Source organism: Ruditapes philippinarum, unplaced genomic scaffold, assembly GCF_026571515.1.
Source record: "Ruditapes philippinarum isolate M1 unplaced genomic scaffold, ASM2657151v2 ctg8701_1_1_1_1, whole genome shotgun sequence".
NCBI classification, from domain to species: domain Eukaryota; kingdom Metazoa; phylum Mollusca; class Bivalvia; order Venerida; family Veneridae; genus Ruditapes; species Ruditapes philippinarum.
This window is the reverse complement of record NW_026858654.1, coordinates 46,357-68,809: the sequence shown is the minus strand read 5'-3', so window position 1 is coordinate 68,809 and position 22,453 is coordinate 46,357. Positions and strand designations below refer to the sequence as shown.

Genomic DNA, 22,453 nt, shown 5'->3' with positions numbered 1-22,453 from the left:
AACAGAAGTTACAAAAACAATTTGATGAAGATGCCCCAGGTCAGTTGAAGAAGGAAGGCAGTGGCTCAAAGATATTTGCTGGCATAAGTATATATGTGAATGGTTACACAAGTAAGTTTACATTTAATTTGTAATTTAAAGCAAATACATGAATATTACAATAAAATGATCCATTTTATGCCAGCATTGGATAGTCATTCCATAAATTTTCTTAAAAAAAAACAACACTCTTAAGGGGACAAGTTGTTTCCTTGAGCAAGAAACTTTACATTCATTGCTCATTGCTGATTGGTTCCAGGAACAGTTTCAAAAGTGTGTCCGTAAGCTTATAGCTTCCTACACAATTGAATTAAAATAAATTTTGTATGAATCAACATTCTTAATATCTTGTCTCTGGAGTTTTGAGCAACATACGAGTTATCCATCTTGTTTTAGAAAATCACCTGACACTTATCTCAAATGTAAGAGGTAGTGTAATATAGCGTTTACAGAATACACATGTAAACATAAATCATTATCTTTTTATCTCTTTGCTTTATATAGAACCATCATCTGATGAGTTGAAGAGATTAATGATGTTACATGGGGGTAATTATGAACATTATCTGTATCGAACCCGTGTCACCCACGTTATAGCAACAAACTTACCTAACAGTAAGGTGAAGGAGTTGAAAGGATTAAAAGTTGTCCGACCTGAATGGATCACTGAAAGGTTTGAATATCCCGAACAAATCTCAATTAAGTTTTTGTATTTTCTCTTGTGTATAAACAATGTTTTGGTCCTTCATTTGTTTATATATTGATGAAAAAGCCTCAGCATACAATGTTTAAGGTTATCTTTTACAAATTGAAATGCTTTTTGACAAATTTCGGCATGGACATGCATGTAATACCATAACATCTTTATACTAAATGATTAAGATTGCTGATTTAAAGTAACTTGCTCCTCGCCTCTCTAAGGTTAAAATGCTGCCAGGGACTTTATGTTCAGCTTAAGTTGGTGGTTCTACTCGTTTATCTGCTACTGTTTGAAAAATGCAGGGTGGGGTGCCAGACATCTGTCTACACAAGTCTCAAGTTCAGCATGTGAATTAGTGTGAAAAAAAAATTCTGATAGAACTTTTTAAAGCCATGTGTTTTAGTACTTGTTATATGAAAGCTGGTTAGTGGTTAGTGATAAATTTCCTTTATCTGAACAGTATTGCTGCCGGAAAGCTTCTTTCATATGCAAAATATCAGCTGTATACAGCGCAATGTGGATTACAGAAGGGTTTACATACATTTACCACATCAACAGAGAACAGTAACCAGTCTGAGGGGAGTTTCCAATCTAAAGATAGTAACATTAGTGATATTTCATTGTCCACTTACGTTAAAGACAGTTCTTTAAATAGAATCAGCAGCACAAACAGTGGAAATGGAGTTTCCTGTGGAAAAACTCAAGTTAAAGATATTAGTGATGGTAAATTAAATAAGAGTGTTAAAGTGATCTCCCCTGGGAAGACTGCAGATGCCAGAGATCCTAAATTTCTAAATGAGTTTTACAGCAACTCGAGGCTACACTACCTATCTACTTGGAAAGCAGAATGGAAAAATTATGTCAATGAGCTACAGGTAAAGGGAGGTAATTTTCCAGGCAGGGAACAACTTAGACAGATTGTTCAGGAAAGGGCAGTAACTCCTGATGAACCTTTATCAAACAAAAGGAGAGGAAAACCATCAAGATGTGTGATGCACATAGATATGGATTGTTTCTTTGTTTCTGTTGGACTGAGGAAGAGACCAGACTTGAGAGGTTTTTTTAATGTTATTACCCATCACTTATTTGTAATGTTAAATTCAAATTAGCCAATCAGAATAATTCTTATTGTCAATAAAAGTGTACCATATGACTTAGACATTGGCACTATTACACTGATTTTTCGTCTAAAACCACTTTTAATTTGGTTGAATAGCGAAAAAGTGAACATCCTATCCGCAGCGAAAGTATTGCATGAAGAGAATGTTTATCAAAACATTGAACAACAAGACAATTCAAGGGGCAGTGGGTTGCAGAGTGATTAAGGTTGTTGACTTCAAACCACTGGCCTCTCACTGCTGTAGTTTCAAGCCAGGCTAGCATCTTCAGATTTATCTTGTGACAAAGCTATCCAGTTAGCTTACATAAAATCAGTGGTTCTACTCGGGGTGCCTGTTATAATGTACAAAAGGGGCACCTCTAAGGTCTTCCTCCACCAGTAAAGGTAGAATGTCACCATATGACCTATACTGTGTTGGTGCTATGTTAAACTCAATCTAAAAAAAAAAGAGAAGACACTTTAAGCATGCAACAAACTTTGATTGAAAGAATTATATCAATGCCGCTAATTCTTAAAGCACTACACCTGTGGTGGACAGATGTAAAACAACATTCATGAGTAGCATGTTGCATATTGTTAAGAATGGGGAGTAAAAAATAAACATCTGATAAGATCAGATTTAATCTAGCTCATAATCCATATAAATGGGTAAGTAGTTTGAGTTACAAATAGCTCATTGTATGTTTTATGGCTTCTAGATATCAAACTGTATTGAAGAACAGTTAGTTGAAAGTTTCAGTATTTGTTGAGAGTAATAAAAAGATACATGTAAATGACACAGGCTTGTGATTTACAGTAAAAATACCATTGGGGTGGTAAAAATACTGTAGCTAAGTATTTTCCTCATATTTACAAATCTTATGTAATGGTGATATTGATTAAATGCTCCCCAAAGGATGAGCATATAGTCGCTGCTTTGTCCTTCCGTTTGGGCTATTTAAGAGAAGTAGGGGGCCATGTAACTGTAAACAATAGAATAAGGGGCCAGGGCCCTCTTTTAAACAAAAGAAATGGCCCCTTGGTCCATTTAAGTGGCATGTCTGTCTGTCCGTTCGCTATTCCTGTCGGGGGACATAACTTTGAAACAACAAGAGGTATCAACATGAAACTTTGTAGGTAGTAAGATCTCATTGTGTAGTAGAAATGCAGTGTTAAAGATCCATAACTCTGTCTTGCCTAATTTTGGGAGTTATTTTCCTTTGTTTTTATTACACTTTGAACTTTGTCCAGTACATAACTCTAAAACCTAAAACTATTAAAGATATTTACATGAAACTTTGTAGGTAGATTTTAACCGGATTTAGGACTTAATTAGTTTTAACAGTTAGATAAGTAATTCAAGATTTAATTGATTTAATTGTGCCTGCCTAGGTATTGATGTGTGTTTTCAACGTAAATGACATTTGTATAATTAATGTTCCGTCATATTGCATACATTAATATGTACTTCCGGTTCACGATAGTTGCTACTTTAGTTTTAGTCCGATGATCAATTTACTTCAAACATTAGATAAATTGTTGTTGAAATGAATGTGTTATTGTGCTTTTATTGTAATTAATTATCATGAGTGCGTATTAAAAGCATGTGCGTTACTGATGAATACTGACAAACTTGCATTTATGTCATTGCTACGAATGCTTGTGTTTATATTTCACTATTAATATCCATGTATTAAATTTTGAATAATATATTTTTGTTAATTTATAATTTGCATTTGTAAGTGATTTACAGTCACTTCAACGGTTAAATATTGCAGCATTGCCGTTATCAACAATAACAAACATACTTCTTTGCACATTCAATCAGGTACATGTATATACATGTACGAATGTCAATGTAATGGCGGCAGATCCACGTTACTCGAATTCCGTTTCTCTCGAAGTAAAATGCCCAGTCCCTTGGATTTCGAGTTATCGAGAGTCAACTGTATCTCATTGGGTAGATGAGCATTGCAAAAGAATCATAAGTCTGCCTTGCCTTATATTGGACTTTTTCTGAAACTACAAGAGGTATACTTTTTGTGTCCAAAACCTATTCGGGGAGCATCACCTGCTTCAACCGGCTCTTGTTTAATCAGGTCTACATGCTGTTTGGAAATGAATATACCATTTCATTCACAGAACACTTCAGTTGTTATCCCCCACAGATTAAAATGAAATTTTCTGTCCTTTTTAGAATCATTAGTCCAAATTTTTAAACTAGTATCATGTTATAAATGGATAGGGAAATTAGGCTCACCAAATACTTAAACATTGTCAACCTTTGTACACTACATACCTAGGAGACAATTTTATAATATGACTATTGGATCAAAGCATTTCTATAATAAGAGTTAACAAGTAATAATTTTGTGTATAGGTAAACCTGTAGCTGTAACACATTCCAAGGGTAAAAGTCAAACCCCTGACCCGTTAGCTGATCCGGTACTGGAGAGACGTCAGTGGGAGGAGAAAAAGTTACAGAGAAGAGGCAAAGGCAAGAAAACAATTAAACCAGTCGACACAAGCAGTTTAGATGGTAATATATTAGTTGGTTTTGTCTATTTTAGAATAGATGTTATACGGAACTCAACAAATGACATGTGGGTGTTTCCAAACTAATTCGTAGGTATAAACTTTTACCGTTATAGCTTAATGATGCACTACTGTTCACAATAGATAAGTCGGCCTGTTGCGCTTATGTTTGAAGCTGTAACTGTAAAAGTTTGTACCTACAGTTTAGTTGGGGAAAAACAAATATTCTTAATTCCGAAGTTAGTCTGTTGCTCTCATCCCAATGTAAAGGCGGTTCTTATTTATAACACTCATTTCGAGATCTGGTTGTTGACAGGTAGAACTTAATTGCTTACCCAACCCATATACATGAGATATAACTGTATTGTTTTGTAACAGTTAAACCGTTTGTTATCATTTAAAATAAGAAAATTGTAGAACCAAATATTATTTTGTAAATATTACTGTTATATATAAGAAAAATGATAAACTTCGCAAAAGAAAAAGTTTAAAAAATCTACTTCTCTGATATAATGTATCCATCAAAACATTGATAAGGGTGCAGTGTTCATTGATGTATGAAATCATGTATTTTGGTCTCTACAAAAGAATTTTGTAATCACTTGTGAAGATCTTCCCGATTTGATAAATAATTTTGACATTGCTATTTTAACGAAAACATAAAGATATTATAAATAATAAAGTCTATTTATTATTCTTGTTTTAGATGATATGACATTTCCAGATCAGTCTGACTCTGATGATGATGTCACAGATGATGTCATCAATACTGTCAGTGCTGTTACTATGACGACAGTAGAATCATTCCACTCAATGGCTGAGATAGCTTCTTGCAGCTATGAAGCAAGGCAGGTAAAGAAACAAGTAGATTAATTGTATTTCTACCCAACAAATAATAATGTTGCTAAAACTAAAACCGACCTAATAAAAAAAAAGAGAAAGAAAAAAAATGTGTCTCTGAGAATGATTTGTTCATATTGATGAAAGTTAAGCCAGTATGACAGCTAAATGGTCCAAGTGCTTATCATTATTTCTTTGCATAAACTTAAAAGATAATAGAATTTCAATTGATGAAGTAATTATTATAATGTAAATGACTGTATATGAATATGTTATATGATTTCAGGCTGGTGTTAAGAATGGTATGTTTATGGGTAGAGCTAAGAGTATATGTCCAGACCTTGTCACAATACCTTATGACTTTGATGGCTACAAACAAGTCTCTAAAACATTATATGATACTGTAGCAAGGTGATCTTATGTTTCTTCTTTGTTAACTTTGTTCCTTTAAATTAAATCACATGAATATTAATTAAGTTTATGGATCTTTTGTTTTTCAAATTCAGTTACCTCCCCTTATTTCCATTCTTTCTGGACCAAAGTTGTGAAGTGATGGTAGCCACACAAGTCTATTTAAAAAAGATTGGTAATAGTTAATGATAGGTTGATTATATTTACAGTTTTACACATGATATAGAGGCTGTAAGTTGTGACGAGATGTTAGTTGATTGTACAGATTTACTGGCAGATACTGGAGCCACACCTCTAGAGTTTGCCACACTACTTCGTTCTCAACTCTTCCAACAAACACAGTGTCCAGCATCAGCAGGCATTGGTAAGTGCTGGTGGGTGTGGGATGGGGGCAAGTATTTTGTAAAATCACAAATGTTAGGGAAAAAATGATCATATATTTGTATAAATGTTTCTGATGTTTAGGCACAACAATATTTATTATGAATAACATTCATTTGTAAAATTGTTTAAATATTACATGGACATTTGATATGATAATGAGAAAAAGATATAGGAAATAATGTGAGGGAATGGTGATATATATATATTTACATTGTTTCTGCTGTTTTTCTAGGATCAAGTATACTACTAGCCAGGATGGCAACAAGGAAGGCTAAACCTAACGGTCAATTCTACCTGACAGAAGATGTTGTCTCAGATTACATTAAATCACAGCCAGTCAAAGATTTACCAGGTAGTTACTGATATAGGTGCTCTTTTTTCTTTGTATATTTTTTTTTACTAGTAATAAACCTTGCCAATAAAAAACAACTGTAAATTTTGAAATCTTAATAAGTGTGCTTTAAAGGAGTACCACAGAGGTCAAAAAGTATACAAAACATAAAATTTGAAATTCTTACATAGATTATGTGTAGCACTTAAAATGGAAAAAATCTGTAAAGGATGATAAAGAAAATATATCCAAAATGAAATTGAAAATAGATTTTTTTGATATGGTTATAAGAGGAGATAAAGGAAATAATGTTAGGGAATGGTGATACGAGTGAAAAGTGTTGCAACGCTTTCATTTTTTGGTCAAAATGATGATTTTGAAAGAACAGATTGCGGGAATAATCTGAAAATTTGCACACAAATTATATGTCATCAAATTTTATAGAAATCTTCAAAAAGATTTCAAATCCCATCATGTCAAAAAACTTGGAGTCCCTTTAAAATAAGTGTTTATCCAAGTATAATAAGATGTCTTTTAAAAAAGAAAATAACCACTTGCTAAATGGACCTATTGTCTTGACCCTCTTGTAAGTTTAAGCATTGACATTGATTAACTTTCCGTTAAGGTCCATTTTATCAGAAACTGTAAGATCTATTTACTTCAGTCTTGGATTACATGTTTATTGTCATTAAAAAATGCCATTTAGAAAGGGGAGATAATCCTAAACTTTTTGCAAAGTTATGCCCCTTTTCCTATGTTGCTTTTATGTTGCTACAGTGTATTTAGTCTAGAGAAGAGTGGAGCACACTGTGCACGGACAGGTCTTGTTCAATGAACATATTAACCACATACAGGTGTTTGATTTAGATACGTTTATTTATACTTCAACTAAAAGAAGACCCTGCACTGATATAATGATTAAATTTTCAACATTCCTGGTATATATTATGTTTGTTTATATATAAAACAGGTGTAGGTTATTCTACGACTAGGAGATTTGAGGCTATGAAAGTAGTTACATGTGATGACTTGCAGAAAGTTGCTCTAGATACTCTTCAGAAGGAGTTTGGTCCAAAAACAGGTCAGTCATTGTTTAGGTACTGTAGAGGTCAGGATGATCGACCAATCAAAATGGAGCAACAGAGGAAGTCTGTCTCAGCTGAAGTGAATTATGGGATCAGGTTTGACACAGTAAGCATACATTCATGTTTATAAGTATGATACTGATAGTAAATACTGTTTATTTAAGCAAACCTTAGTAAGCTCACCAACATGTATTTAAGTAGGGTTTTCAAGATATGTACAGGATTGTGAAGCAGCAAAGTTCATGGCTGAAATATGTTGACATATAGTTCATAATTATATTTGTACAGGATTGTGAAGCCACTAAGTTCATGGCTGAAGTATGTTGACATAAGTAGTTCATATATTTGTATATGACTGTGAAGTTACAATGTTCCTGGCTAAAATATGTTTACATATGTAGTTGTGTATTTGTACAGGATTGTGAAGCCACTAAGTTCATGGCTGAAGTATGTTGACATAAGTAGTTCATATATTTGTACAGGATTGTGAAGTTACAAAGTTCATGGCTGAAATATGTTAACATATGTAGTTGTGTATTTGTACAGGATTGTGAAGCCACTAAGTTCATGGCTGAAGTATGTTGACATAAGTAGTTCATATATTTGTATATGACTGTGAAGTTACAATGTTCCTGGCTAAAATATGTTGACATGTTTAGTTCATATATTTGTACAGGATTGTTAAGTTACTAAGTTCATGGCTGAAATATGTTGACATATGTAGTTCATGAATTTGTACAGGATTGTGAAGCCACTAAGTTCATGGCTGAAATATGTTGACATAAGTAGATCATATATTTGTACAGGATTGTGAAGCGACTAAGTTCATGGAGGAGTTGTCAGAGGAAGTATGTAACAGGTTGAAGGGTATACATATGAAGGGTAAAACAATTACATTGAAACTAATGGTGAGGAGAGAAGATGCTCCAAAACATACTTCCAAGTTCATGGGTAAAGACATTAAAGTAAATAATTTGCCCTTAATGTTGTATAGTTTCTTAAATTTGGTGGTTTAATTCAAAATATTAGTTTTATACTAATAAGTAAAAGATGTCATAAATTCTGTAAAAATTTGTTTGTGATAATTTCCTTGTAAATACTTGCAGTGCTTTCTTTAAATTCAGATAGACAGTTTAAAGTTGAATTTTACATCTTTTTCACGACTAAATTCTACTGGGTTATGAATGATATAAATGAGCCGTGTCACGACAAAACCAACATAATGGGTTTGCGACCAGCATGGATCCAGACCAATTGCGCAGTCTGATCAGGATCCATGCTGTTTGCTTACAAACCGTTTAACAAGTAGAGAAACTGATAACGAACAGCATGGATCCTGATCAGACTGCGCAGATGCGCAGGCTGGTCTGGATCCATGCTGGTCACAAACTTATTATGTTGGTTTTGTCATGACGCGGCATGTAAAGTGATATATTTACATTTTTCAGGTCATGGTATATGTAACAACTTTTCTAAATCAGTCACTCTACCTATGGCAACAGATGATACAAAAATAGTTGCCAAGGAAACTATAGGTTTACTGAGGTCTCATAAAGTGGATGCTGCAGATCTTAGAGGGGTAAATAACCTTGTAGTTACATGCCAAACAAAGCTTGATTTTTTTAACCCATGTAATTCTTGAACCAAAACTGCAAGGTATAGAGTCGGGCCAGCCTGCACACATTAGTACAGTCTGACCAGGCTCTTGTACCATTAGGTGATCAGTTTTAGTAAATAAAATGAAAGTCATTTATGTACTTATGGACAGTTTCAAATGTAAACAGGCTAGGTCCATTGAATAATATACAAATTATAAAGTGCTAAAGTGAAATTATTATTTGTCAAGATCCCAACCAACTTATTCAAAGATCATTAGTGGCCATCTTAAGTTGCTTTAACTCTTAACATTGTTCTAAGCCAGTTTTAATTAAGTGACTAATTTTAATGGTGTACATCGTACATGATTATTTCAGTGCAGTAAAATATATAAAGTAGGCACCAATGAACACTAGTCTACCAGTCTCAACACAGTCTATACTCTTATCTTTATAGATTTATTATTTTGCATATTAATTTCCTGAAATTTACAATTTAGATAAAGCATATTAAGTCCATCACACAAATTTTGCACAGTAATGGTTTATCAAAGTAAATCGTGATTGAACTGTATTCAACTGAAGGAAAAACCAGTGTCTCCTTAGAGTTGTTTATAAATATTATATTGGCTTTTTATTTACCAAAGGTGTTAGAATGAAATTATCATTAAACCCCTGAAAGGAAGTTTGTTTTTTTGGGGGGGGGGGGTATATAGGAGTCACTAGGTTGTCGGTCGATCCAGCCTTCCATTGCATTTTCCTTGTCAGGACTAATGGTTGGAAGTCAATTCAACTTCATACAATGGTCAAGCACATTGAGAGGAAGTGCAGTGCACAAGAACCATAACTCCATCTTTGACTAATTACAGAGTTATTGCCCTTTGATACTTTTCCTTGTCCGGAGCATAACTTGTAAAGTACTGGTTGGAATTCAAAACAACTTCATACAATGGTCAAGCACAATAAGAGGAAGTGCAGTGCACAAGAACCATAACTCTGTCCAGAGTAATTATAGAGTTATTGCCCTTTGTTACTTTTCCATTGCTTTTTTCTTGTCCAGAGCATAACTTGAAAACTACTAGTTGGAATTCAATACAATTTCATACAATGGTCAAGTATATTGAGAGAAAGCGCAGTGCACAGAAACCATAACTCTTTCTTGACTCATTTAAGAGTTTTTGCCCTTTGTTACTTTTTATTGTCCAGTGCAAAACTTGAAAGCTAGTATTGGAATTCAATACAACTTCATACAATGGTCAAGCGCAATGAGAGGAAGTGCAGCATACAATAACCATAACTCCATCTTCAGTATTTGTAGAGTTATTGCCCTTTGTTCCTTTTCCTTGTCAAGTGCATAACTTAAAAACTAATGTTTAGAATTCAATGTAACTTCATACAATGGTCAAGCACAATGAGAGGAAGTGCAGTGCTCAAGAAGCGTAACTCTTTTTGGCTTATTACAGAGTAATTCAACAAAACTTCATCAATGGTCAGCCACATTGAAAGGAAATGCAACATACAAGAGCCACAACTATCTTTAACTGCCCACATCCATAACTCTATTTCAATTCTTTTGCAAGGTTTTCTGTTACTAGTAACTTCCTCATTTCCGAAGCAGTCTTGCAGGGTTATTAATCACATTTAGTGATTGTTCTAGTTATAATTTTTGTTTTCACATGTTATTTACTGACGACAGACAGCCACAAAGTTAGTTTGATCTATATACATGGCTCCAAAATTCTCTTCTTTTTTTTTATCAAAGAAACTAATTGTGTGATATTCACATTGTGTAATGAATAATTTTCACAGGTTATATTGTGGTGTATAAATGATTTTTGGCTTTATAAGCTTAGCATATAAACTTAACATATAACCAAACAACTGTGAATACTAGGTCATATAACCTGTCAATAATACTTTAAAGCAAAAACAAAACAAAAACGTTTATGATATGAAAGCTCTTTTATTATTAACTGTTAACATATTAATATGTTTGCTCAGTATCTAAACTAAGTTTTTTATTTTACAGATTGGAATACAAGTAAACAAACTTGAACCTGCTGAAGTTGGTTGTACTGGTAATAACAAGAAAATTCCGAGTATTCTTAACTTTACTGTAAAATCAAACAGCCCTAACAAAACAACCAAACAACAGTCAAATGCTGCAGAAACAGTAGGAGATAAACTGGGGGTAAATGTAGAAACTAGACATACAGAAATAAGAAGGAAACATGGTACACCTAGTAAACTTGTAACAGATAAACGGATGCTGTCTTGTGATAAAAATGCAGTTAGTGAAGCAGGTAATGAGATAATGGATACAAACAAGATGTCTGAGAATACAGAGAGTACTGAAGCTGAAGTTATAGACCTTGTACAATCTGAGGTAGAGTCCAGATTACCTGCCTCAAGTGACCAGGACTTACTGCAAGATTTAGTCAGGTTTGTGTATATATTAGAAGTTATAAAGATATATTGACCTTATAGTTATTGACAGAACGACAGAACAGTTGTTTAATCCAGTGTGCAATAATTAAAAAAAACAATGAAAATAAGTGTCTGAGAATTTGAGAAGCTCCTGAATGAATTCTTGTTTGTGTTTATATATACATTTTGGCTACCTGAATGATAATCAGCATGATCTGTATTTTGATCAAGATCCTTCTGGATCATTGATTCCAGCACTTTAAGTGTTGAAATTTGAGTTCAGCTCAAGCCGGTGTTTGGGGCATGAGAGATATTGCACTTTTTTATTATCGATCAAACTGAGTTTGTAATTTTCTTGTATTTTTTTTGTGATAAATGCTTCTAAGGGATCACTCATCTTCCAGATTTTTATAATCATTACATTTTATTTATATGTAATCTTCTTCCCTAAAATGTATATCAATAGCTGGCACATGTATTGCTATACTGTATCTTTGCTATAACTGTCATTTGGTGTTACTGTCTTGGTTTTAAACTTGATTTTCTATATAGAACTATAATTATGGAGTTTCTTGTAGTTTTTGAAAATTTTGTTTTGAAAAATGTGCCATCCTAGAGACTATTGGTTATTAGTTCAGATTTAAATATGATTTTATCTGATTTATATATTGTATACAGTAGACAGAGAGTAGATGTATCGTTACCACCATTACCCTGCCTACCAGATATTAGAACTCCAGATAGTGGAAGGAAAACTAGGAAATGTCACACCCCAGAGATAGAGCCACACCCACCTTCAGATATTGATTACTTCCCATCACCTTCACAGGTACAATATATCTTCATTTCTATACGGCAAAGTTTTATAACTTTCTTGTAACAAAACTAGAGATAAACTGTTTTGGATCAGTTAGACTGTATATCCATCAGCTTGTAGTAATAAAGGTGCTTGCAAGACAGATTCAGAGAATTTTGTACAAGTATGATAAAGATATTTTCCCCGATTAGATTCCAATGAAAACAAGGCTACAAATCTTAAAAGTAAACTAATTCAGATTATTAAGATTTACACCTATACACAATAACTTGTGCTAACAAGAAAATCAGTTTTTCATTCCTGTTCTCCAGTACAAAAACAACTTCTTTTTCTTGTTCTTTTTTCACAAGTTTGACTTGGTTAATTGACAGCTATTTGAGCGTTAAGGTAGATCTGTTTATACATTGTCATATTGAAATATACATCTGTTTATACTTTGAATATTGAACACTTTAACAAGACCTTCATTTTTCCTTATTAACATAGAAGGACCGAAAATTTGTGTAAATATGCAATAAAATCACAATGATCTATATTTTTAGACATGTGACATATTCATTAAAAAAGCAACACGCTGGAAATAAGTACGGAAATAAATTGGGCGCAATTTAGGTTGATATCAGGTATGGCAGGATTTATTTGTTGATATGTTAGAATCAAAATGATATATTCAAAGTAGTGATTTTATACCTTGATAAAATCACTGTCAATTGTTTGGATTCGCATCATTTTGACTAGGGCTACCCCCTCATTATATAATTCCTTGCATTCAAACTCTAAACAGTGATATTAATTAGTGATAAAATCAATGTTGGATGATATAGTATTTCCTAAATAAATCTGTTTTATATATTTGCAGATTGACCCAGATGTTTTATGTGAACTTCCCTCTGAAATAAGAGAGCAAATTGAGAGAGAAGTGAAACAAAGAAGAGCGGGGCCAGTAAGAAGGAACATGAGGACATCTCAATCTACAGATGCTAGTTGTTCCCATTGGCAACAACAGACTAACAATAGATCAGAACACAGTCACAGTGAGGTAGATGGACATGCTCAGGATGTCATAGTTGCTTTACCCTCGCCGTCTCAGGTGACTTCCTATAACAGAACATTGGATAGCCCAATTTTATATGTCACTTCAGACACAGACACATAAAAATTACTAATATTTATAAGAAAGGAAACATGATGTGTTTAAGAAATTACTTTTGCTTCCATATATTCAAGAAATTTTGCATTTGATAATACATTGTAGATTTGTATTACTATTTATATGGTATGATATTTTGAACAGATGGAAAAAACTTTCTTTGAACTGAGATGTTTTAATCTGTGATTTATTTATTATATAGATAGATTTAAGTTGTCTGGAAGCATTACCAGAAAATCTGCAGGCAGAACTGAGACAAGCTTATGCTAGACAGAATTCTAAACTGACAACAAAGGGAGGTAACACATTGCAATTGAAACAGGCAAAGTCTCCTGCCAAGTCACCAAATAAGAGGTATTTGTTTATAATGGTTTTAAAAGTTATACTGTATGCAGTTTATAATAGATTCACAGTACAATATTTTAGAATGTACCTCATGATAATATGTTTGCTTTACTTTTCAAAGTATAGTGACTGTGGGGTTTATCCTGCTAACCTTGATGCTGATACAGTTAAATGTTTGCTTCTCTTTAAGCTTCACAGTTGTCTTCACTTATCATTGTTGTAGATCCTGTTACAAGACATAATATACTTACTAGATTTTCACTGAAAATAACCCCTTGATAAACTTGTAATGGTTCAACATGCAAGTTCTGTCTCTTACATTCTGAGGGTGTTCTATGATTACATGGTCTTCCCAAAAAAATTCAAGAATATTTTTGAGTGTTTGTGAGTGGAATGACCTTTGGTTATTGAGACCTTGTTTATGATACCCTCACAACATAATGTAGAGGGGGCTACACTTGAATTCCTTTGTCCCATCGGTTTTTCATTGGGTCATCTAGTCTCCAGACTCTCCACTGTGTCCACTCTACTCCTACACCCAAGACTAATATTTTCAAACTTGGCTCAAATGTTCAACTGAAAAGGGCCATGTGAAGAACTCTTGCCACCATCTCGCCAGGTCATAGTCACAATTGAAAGTCATTTCGAAGAATTTCGTGTCTGCTCTATAATTCTTACCCCTTTGGTGGATTTTCTTCAAACTTGTCTTAGGAACTCCTGTCACCATTGTACCAGATCAAGGTCATGTTTGTTAGTCAAGGGTCAGATGTTTTGTGTCTGATCTATAATTCCTGTCGCATTGACTGATATAATTCCTGTACACATTGACTGATATAATTCCTGTACACATTGACTGATATAATTCCTGTACACATTGACTGATATAATTCCTGTATATGTTGACTGATATAATTCCTGTACACATTGACTGATATAATTCCTGTACACATTGACTGATATAATTCCTGTACACATTGACTGATATAATTCCTGTACACATTGACTGATATAATTCCTGTACACATTGACTGATTTTCTTCAAAAACATGGCTAAATTGTTTACCTCAACAAAATAATGTGATTGACCTATTCAACTGGCGTCAAGGTCAAACATGAAGTTTATCAGATAGTTATTTCTATCTCAGTTGCCGATCCCTGCTATTTATATTCATTCATATATTTTTCTTTATTGGTATATGAAAAAACAGGGTAGATTTCTATTTAATTAAACAAATGTTTAATTTTAAAGGAATTGATTTGTAAAAATAATTGGTTGTTTCAAAGGCTTTTATTGGCCTTAATCTATTGTAATGACAATTTGTTTTAATATTACTTTTATATATAAACATAAAATTTTTACTAATGTGGGATAATAACTTTCAGATCTACATGCAGTTGCAGTAAAATTTATCGTCAAAAATATTACAATCATAAAATTCTGTCTCTGTGCAGAAGTGGAAGTATTTCCTCATTCCTGCTCTAGTTTAATGTTGACTTATTTCATAGGTCACCTGGTAAAAGCAGTCCAAATTTTAAAATACCAAGAGGCAAGCCAAGTGGAAGGGGACGTAAAAAGGGGACTTCCAAGAAAACTCTTTTTAAGGATCAAGCTAGGGCAGTGCAACAGGTAAAATATTTAACTTTAATTTCAAAATAATGCATGGTTTATCAAGATAGAGATACTGTTTTTGACCATTTTACAGAGATTGGTAATTGGTGTAGCTTGTATAGTGAGTTAGTATTTTGTATGGAAGTGGTATTTTGTATGGAAGTCAAAATACTACTTTATTTACATTTTGCTACCTTTACAACACATTACTGCACATTCAGCTCTAAAGATGCTCTAAATTCATTATATCAAAATATTATCCAAACATTTTTAACCTTTCTAAAGAATTAAAAAATATTGATTTCTGAGGCATAATATGCCTTTAATGTCTGGCAAATAAAAACAGACTTAAGGACGTTTTTCGGGAGTTTTCATATAGACATATAGGCAAAATTAAAACTGTTCAATAGAATTTCTTTAAACTTGGCATGTTGTTATATGATAACAGAAACATTTTATGCGAAAAAAAAAATTGTGGTCACCGTTCTCGTTTTTGAGTTATCTTCCCCTGAATCAGACTTTTCTACTTATTTGAGGTCATTTCAAGGGCAGATAAGTTATACATACTTAAATGAATTCTTGATTTTACTTCTGGATTATGTTTTTCTTTTTATTGTTGAGTACAATACATAATAACATGCAATTCCTTACATCGTTTCTGTTAATTTTTTTCAATGAAAATAAAGGTACTTTAAATTCTTAAAAAATAGGCCATTTTTTAAGAAAAAATGCACAGGTTAAAAGAAGAAGTGGGAATAAAAACTACCCACTCTAAATTTGTTCTTGAAATTTTGCATATCAACTAAAACGAAGGTAAGCTTCATGAAAATAAGAAAAAAAATTGTATTGTTTCCCTTCATTGTAAATTATCTGCCCTTGAATTTAACAAAAAAGTCCAATTCAAGGGCAGATAACTCAAAAACGAGAACGGTGACCCCAATTTTTTTTTCGCTTAAAATGTTTCTGTTATCATATTCTAACAACATGCCAAGTTTAAAGAAATTCTATTGAACAGTTTTAATTTTGCCTATATGTCTATATGAAAACTCCCGAAAACGTCTTTAACAATGCCAAAATAACCCGAATTACACATGTCAATTATTTTGAAGAAATTTTAATTTCTATATCCAGTATCAAATGATTTCCACCACTTTGCCTGAAATCTTTACTATCATATTTTTATGATGATATATGATTGCCACCACTTTGCCTGAAATCTTTATTATCATATTTTTATGATAGTATATGATTGCCACCACTTTGCCTGAAATCTTTACTATCATATTTTTATGATAGTATATGATTGCCATCACTTTGCCTCTATTTGTTATCATCATATTTTTGTTATAGCAGTCATCAAGTCACCTGAGTGTGTCAGAAAGTTTAAACAGTGCTAGAGAAACAACCAGTACAACAGCTAGCAATGGTGTTGGTGATATAACTTCTAGTTCATCACATGTACAATGTTATAATAATGAGACACTAGTTAATAGTTCTTGTGTAGGAGATATAGAGGGTACTGAAGTTAATTATACATCAGAAACTGTGTGTTGTGTAAACCTTTGTGGTGCAGTCACATTACAAGATGTAAGACATTTATTGAAGGAATGGATACATTCAACCCCAGGTAACATATGATTTGTTATTAAATGTACTGTTGTTGTTGTTGTTGGTTATTTGTAATATTTTACTATCGTTGGTGTATATTTATCACATACTGCATGAAATTTTCCTTACAATGTCACATATGAAATTCATTGTATAATATTTCACAGGTATAAGACCTAGGTTATTGGCTCAATGATCAAGATACAATCAAACGTGTATTAAGCGACCGCGCAAGGGAAGCACCCAAAACGGTCGCTTAAAGAAACGGTCTCTCAAGAAAAAGCATGATATAAAAGTCAAAATTAAATAAATGACATCTTTCTTTTGCGGTGGGAATGTTTTTCAACTTCATTTATATAAATGTTTAATAATTAGTACGCTCCGATAATCTAAATGGATGCTAATGTAAAATATAACTTTCTGATATTTATTGACAAAACAGTTTTGATCTATTACGTACATGTTTCACATTTTTCCAGAATTTTTTAACTTCTCCGTTGTTTTTCCTTGTCTCCAACACGAAAACCCTATTCTTCATTATAGGATAATACATGTCACACATATACTTAACTTCATTTGCATACACTAAAATGGTTTGGGAAATAGAGTTTTTCACACATTTATTTGTTGTGTTTTGATTGTTGACACTTGTGACATTACGAGGGGGCGTTCTCTGAAAACACAATTACTTGACTGGTTATAGTGGTTATTTAAGGAAAAGATTGATCTCAATTAGGTGACTAATTGGGGGTCGCTGGTCGTGTTGAGCAAAAGTAGCTTAATACATTAAAGATATAGAGAGAAAATGATCGGGGGAATTTAAAGTGGTAGTTTAAGACAAAAGTCGCTTAATACACATGGTCGCATGGGCAAGTTAGTCTGTAACATAATAATAATATCTTTATTTAGAGAAGGTAACACATTAAGAATATACAATAGCAATCATCTTATTTCTAATATAGCCTTCTGAAATATAAAAAAACAATAACAACAGAACATGCAGAACATAAAAGTCAAGGATCTAAAAAGTTTTCAGCACCCTAGTGTTAAAGTTGCCTGCATTCTGGAGATAATTCTGATTTTACTTAGACACTTATGGAAAAAAAGTATTAAAATCTCAAACTAGAAGGCTTAGAAATGACATATTTAATGTTTAAAAATAACTCTTTATCAAGCTTGTTAAATCTGGCCCAGCCCATTGACATAGGAAGAAACACTTAAAAATATATTCATAGCACTTAAAAAATATTTTCTTCTTGGAAGTTGCATGTTTGGTGTGAAATATGATGTGGTGTACTTTTTTTTAGTTTGTTCAAATTATATCTATAAAAACAGACCAGGTCTTGCTGCAAGTGTTGTGTGGCACTTAAAATTTTAGAATTCTCATTGTTAAAAAACTGTTAGAACTGATTTAAGGTCTTGGTGTGCTCAGAGCTGACCTTTGTGATTGTTCATTGTTTAAACTACATCTCCTTAACCAGACTATGGATTTTGACTAAACTTAACAGGAATGCCCCTAAGGTAATATAAGTAGGTCACAAAAACCTGTTTCTTGTTTGTATTGTAGTGCCACAAGAAGATGATGAGGAAATATTAAAGAAATATATGGTAGATCTTGTCACTGATAAAAATCTGGAGCAGGTAGACCTTCTCCTTAAGTACATGCTAAGGTAAGCTTAACTTTTGATCAACACAAATCTAAATAGTGTTTATTTATTATTGTTGGTTTGTTTTCTACTATGTTAGCTATATAAATCCAACACACATGACTGATTTTCTTCAAACTTGACTCAAATGGTCACCTCAACTAGGTGATGAACAAAACCCATTTTACTGATGAACAGACTCAAAGGTTTTACTTGAAGGTCTGATGTCAAACTATTTTTGTCCGCTCAATAAGTATACCACTTGAAAGATTTTCTATAAGAATGGCTAAAAATGATTACCTCCACATTGATATGTATAGAACCTTTTCCACTGCTGTACCGACTTAAGGTCAAGGTCACAGATAAAGTTTTAATGTCAGACAGACAATTTTCCACTCTTTAAAACCTTTATTCCTGCAACAATTTCTTTGAACTTGGTTCAAATGTTTAACAAGGTGATGTGCAGGACATATGCAACCCTTGAGCTGGCTCAAGGTGGATCGGACAGACATCTCCACCTTGTTAAAATTTGCTCAAATATCCACATCAACAAGGTGATGTGCAGAACCTTTACTGTGGCTGTGCTAGTTCAAAGTCAAGGTCACTTGAAAAGCTCAAATGTCAGATGGTTTTGCATTATAAGTTTTATACTCATTTAAGGACCTGCTTCAAATTTAGCTTCAAAATTAAAGATAAATGGGCCTACATAAAATTCTGTGTCTAAGAGATGGTTGGCATATTGGTGAGTTTTGTTTGACAGAATTTTGGCTCTTTTTGACCATAGAAAATTCTACATTTTCCATGCTCTTGTTTTACTATCATGCACTAACAATAGTTGAGCATGCTATCCTTTCAACAGCTCTTGTTAAGTACCGTATAAGTACTTTTTTCTGCGGGAACTTTATTTCTGCGGTTTATAACGAGACTGCAGATTTAAAAACCGCAGAAAATTAAGCCTTTCGCTATGTCTACATGTATGTCGGAATATGTCAACTACATGTATTGTATAATTACATTACCATGTACCGTTATCAGCTTTTGTAGGTGGGAATAATTTTTAGCTCACCTGTCACAAAGTGACAGGGTGAGCTTTTGTGATCGCTTTTCGTCCGGCGTCCGTCGTCCGTAGTCCGTCGTCCGTCGTCCGTAAACTTTTACTTTAAATGACATCTCCTCATAAACCACAAGGCCAATTTCATCCAAACTTCACAAGAATGTTCCTTTGGTGGTCACCTTTAAAAATTGTTCAAAGAGTTTAATTCCATGCAGAACTCTGGTTGCCATGGCAACCGAAAGAAAAAACTTTAAATATCTTCTTTTAAAAAACCATAAGAGCTAGAGCTTAGATATTTGGCATGAAACATCTTCTAGTGAGTGTCTACCAAGTTTGTTCAAATAAAAGCCCTGGGGTCAAAATTGGCCCCGCCCCGGGGGGTCATTGATTTTCCCTATATGCATATAGTAAAAACTTAAAAAATCTTCTTTTAAAGAACTCAAAGAGCTATGGCTAAGATATTGAGCATCAAACATGTTCTAATAGGTGTCTACCAAGTTTGTTCAAAGAAAAGCCCTGGGGTCAAAATTGGCCCCGCCCCAGGGGGTCATTGATTTTCCCTATATGCATATAGTAAAGACTTAAAAAATCTTCTTTTAAAGAACCAAAAGAGTTAGAGCTAAGATATTTAGCATGAAACATGTTCTTATAAGTGTCTACCAAGTTTGTTCAAATAAAAGCCCTGGGGTCAAAATTGGCCCCGCCCTGGGGGTCATTGATTTTCCCTATATGCATATAGTAAAAACTTAAAAAATCTTCTTTTAAAGAACTCAAAGAGCTATGGCTAAGATATTGAGCATCAAACATGTTCTAATAGGTGTCTACCAAGTTTGTTCAAAGAAAAGCCCTGGGGTCAAAATTGGCCCCGCCCCGGGGGGTCATTGATTTTCCCTATATGCATATAGTAAAAACTTAAAAAATCTTCTTTTAAAGAACCAAAAGAGTTAGAGCTAAGATATTTAGCATGAAACATGTTCTTATAAGTGTCTACCAAGTTTGTTCAAATAAAAGCCCTGGGGTCAAAATTGATCCCGCCCCGGGGGGTCATTGATTTTCCCTATATATGCATATAGTAAAAACTTAAAAAATCTTCTTTTAAAGAACCAAAAGAGTTAGAGCTAAGATATTTAGCATGAAACATGTTCTTATAAGTGTCTACCAAGTTTGTTCAAATAAAAGCCCTGGGGTCAAAATTGATCCCGCCCCGGGGGGTCATTGATTTTCCCTATATATGCATATAGTAAAAACTTAAAAAATCTTTTTTGAAAAAACCCAAATAGTTAGAGTTAAGATATTAAGCATGAAACATCTTTTAGTGAGTGTCTACAAAGTTTGTTCAAATAAAAGACCTGGGGTCAAAATTGGCCCCGCCCCGGGGTCATTGATTTTCCTTATATGTGTATAGCAAAAACTTAAAATCTTCTTTGAAAAAACCCAAATAGCTAGAGTTTAGATATTAAGCATGAAACATCTTCTAGTAAGTGTCTACAAAGTTTGTTCAAATAAAAACCCTGGGATCAAAACTGGCCCCGCCCCAGGGGTGTCATTGTTTTTAACTATATGTGTATAGTAAAAACTTTAAAAAAATCTTCTTTTAAATAGCCCAATGAGCTAGAGCTTAGATGTTTAGCATGAAACATCTTCTTATGGGTGTCTACCAAGGTTGTGCAAATAAAAGCCCTTTGGTTAAATTGGCCCTGCAACGTTTGGGGGGGGGGTTGGGGGGGGCCTATACACAGGTGAGCGACCTCAGGGCCATCATGGCCCTCTTGTTCTTTATGTATCCGTCATGAATAAAATATTAGAAAAAAAGTTACTTTACTTGTTCTTTTTGTTTAAAAAATATCATGTTTGTATGATTTTCGCTCACCCTAAGCTTGATTTATTTTAAAAATAAAACTATTACAGTTTGACGGGTGCAATAAACATACCCCTTTGTATTTGTACAATATATTGTGTCTAAGTGCGATATTACCATTGTTTATTTTTCACACTTCATATTTATACACATGCAGTATTACAATTAATTGTTGTCATTGCATGTTGTTGATTTTTGTTTATTAACGTTTTGTTAATTGCGTTCATTGAACGCCGCCTTTCCTTGTTGATCTTGTTTATCATATTTTATATACCGATACATGGTGATCACGATGAACACACATTATAAATCGTCTGCATGTTTACCGGAAGTAATGTACATGTTAAATCAACATATCTTGAAATGTTGTCTGTTTGTATCGGTTAATTTTGTAAAAATATCTAAATTAAAACGCAGAAATAAAAAAAACATCAATGCGAGAATGATGACACCGCAGAAATAAGATACGCAGAAATTTAAACCCCTAATTTTAAACAAAATCGCAGAATTTTAAGCCCGCAGAAATAAGTACTTATACGGTATCATTGTTTTTGATTTGAATTTGTTTATATGTAATTGGTAGTAAATGTGATATGAATGTTTATATAAGTTACATTTATTACAGGAACATCAATAGATTACATGATGGTGAATGGCTGCATTCATTAAAGAGAATTTTCATACATACCCAGTCAGTTGTATATGATTTATATGGCAGTCAACTTGTGTCTATAAAACTGTAATTGTACATACATTATATATGTGATATAAACAAAGAAACTGTGACAACATTGATTTGTAAAGTGATATTTTAAGTTAAGCTTGTGATACATATCTTGTTGCTATGGAGATAATTCTTTACCTTATTGTACAAAATTTTCAAAAAAACAGAAAGATGTTATGAAGGACAGAAGTCTTTG

General features: G+C 33.2%; 1 protein-coding gene across 1 annotated transcript; it reads left to right on the top strand.

Moving 5' to 3' along the window:
• LOC132753851 (DNA repair protein REV1-like) lies at nt 1-22,375 on the top strand (the record flags this gene model as incomplete). Its single annotated transcript, XM_060744389.1, is given in 19 exon segments — nt 1-111; nt 544-712; nt 1,200-1,795; nt 4,219-4,377; nt 5,080-5,225; nt 5,500-5,624; nt 5,834-5,988; nt 6,241-6,360; nt 7,310-7,530; nt 8,231-8,375; nt 8,873-9,003; nt 11,049-11,461; nt 12,125-12,275; nt 13,123-13,353; nt 13,616-13,767; nt 15,265-15,385; nt 16,718-16,994; nt 18,543-18,645; nt 22,159-22,375. Coding segments are annotated over 19 exon segments (3,644 nt in total), but the record flags the coding sequence as incomplete, so codon positions are not given.
• Between the last annotated feature and the right edge of the window lie 78 nt (nt 22,376-22,453).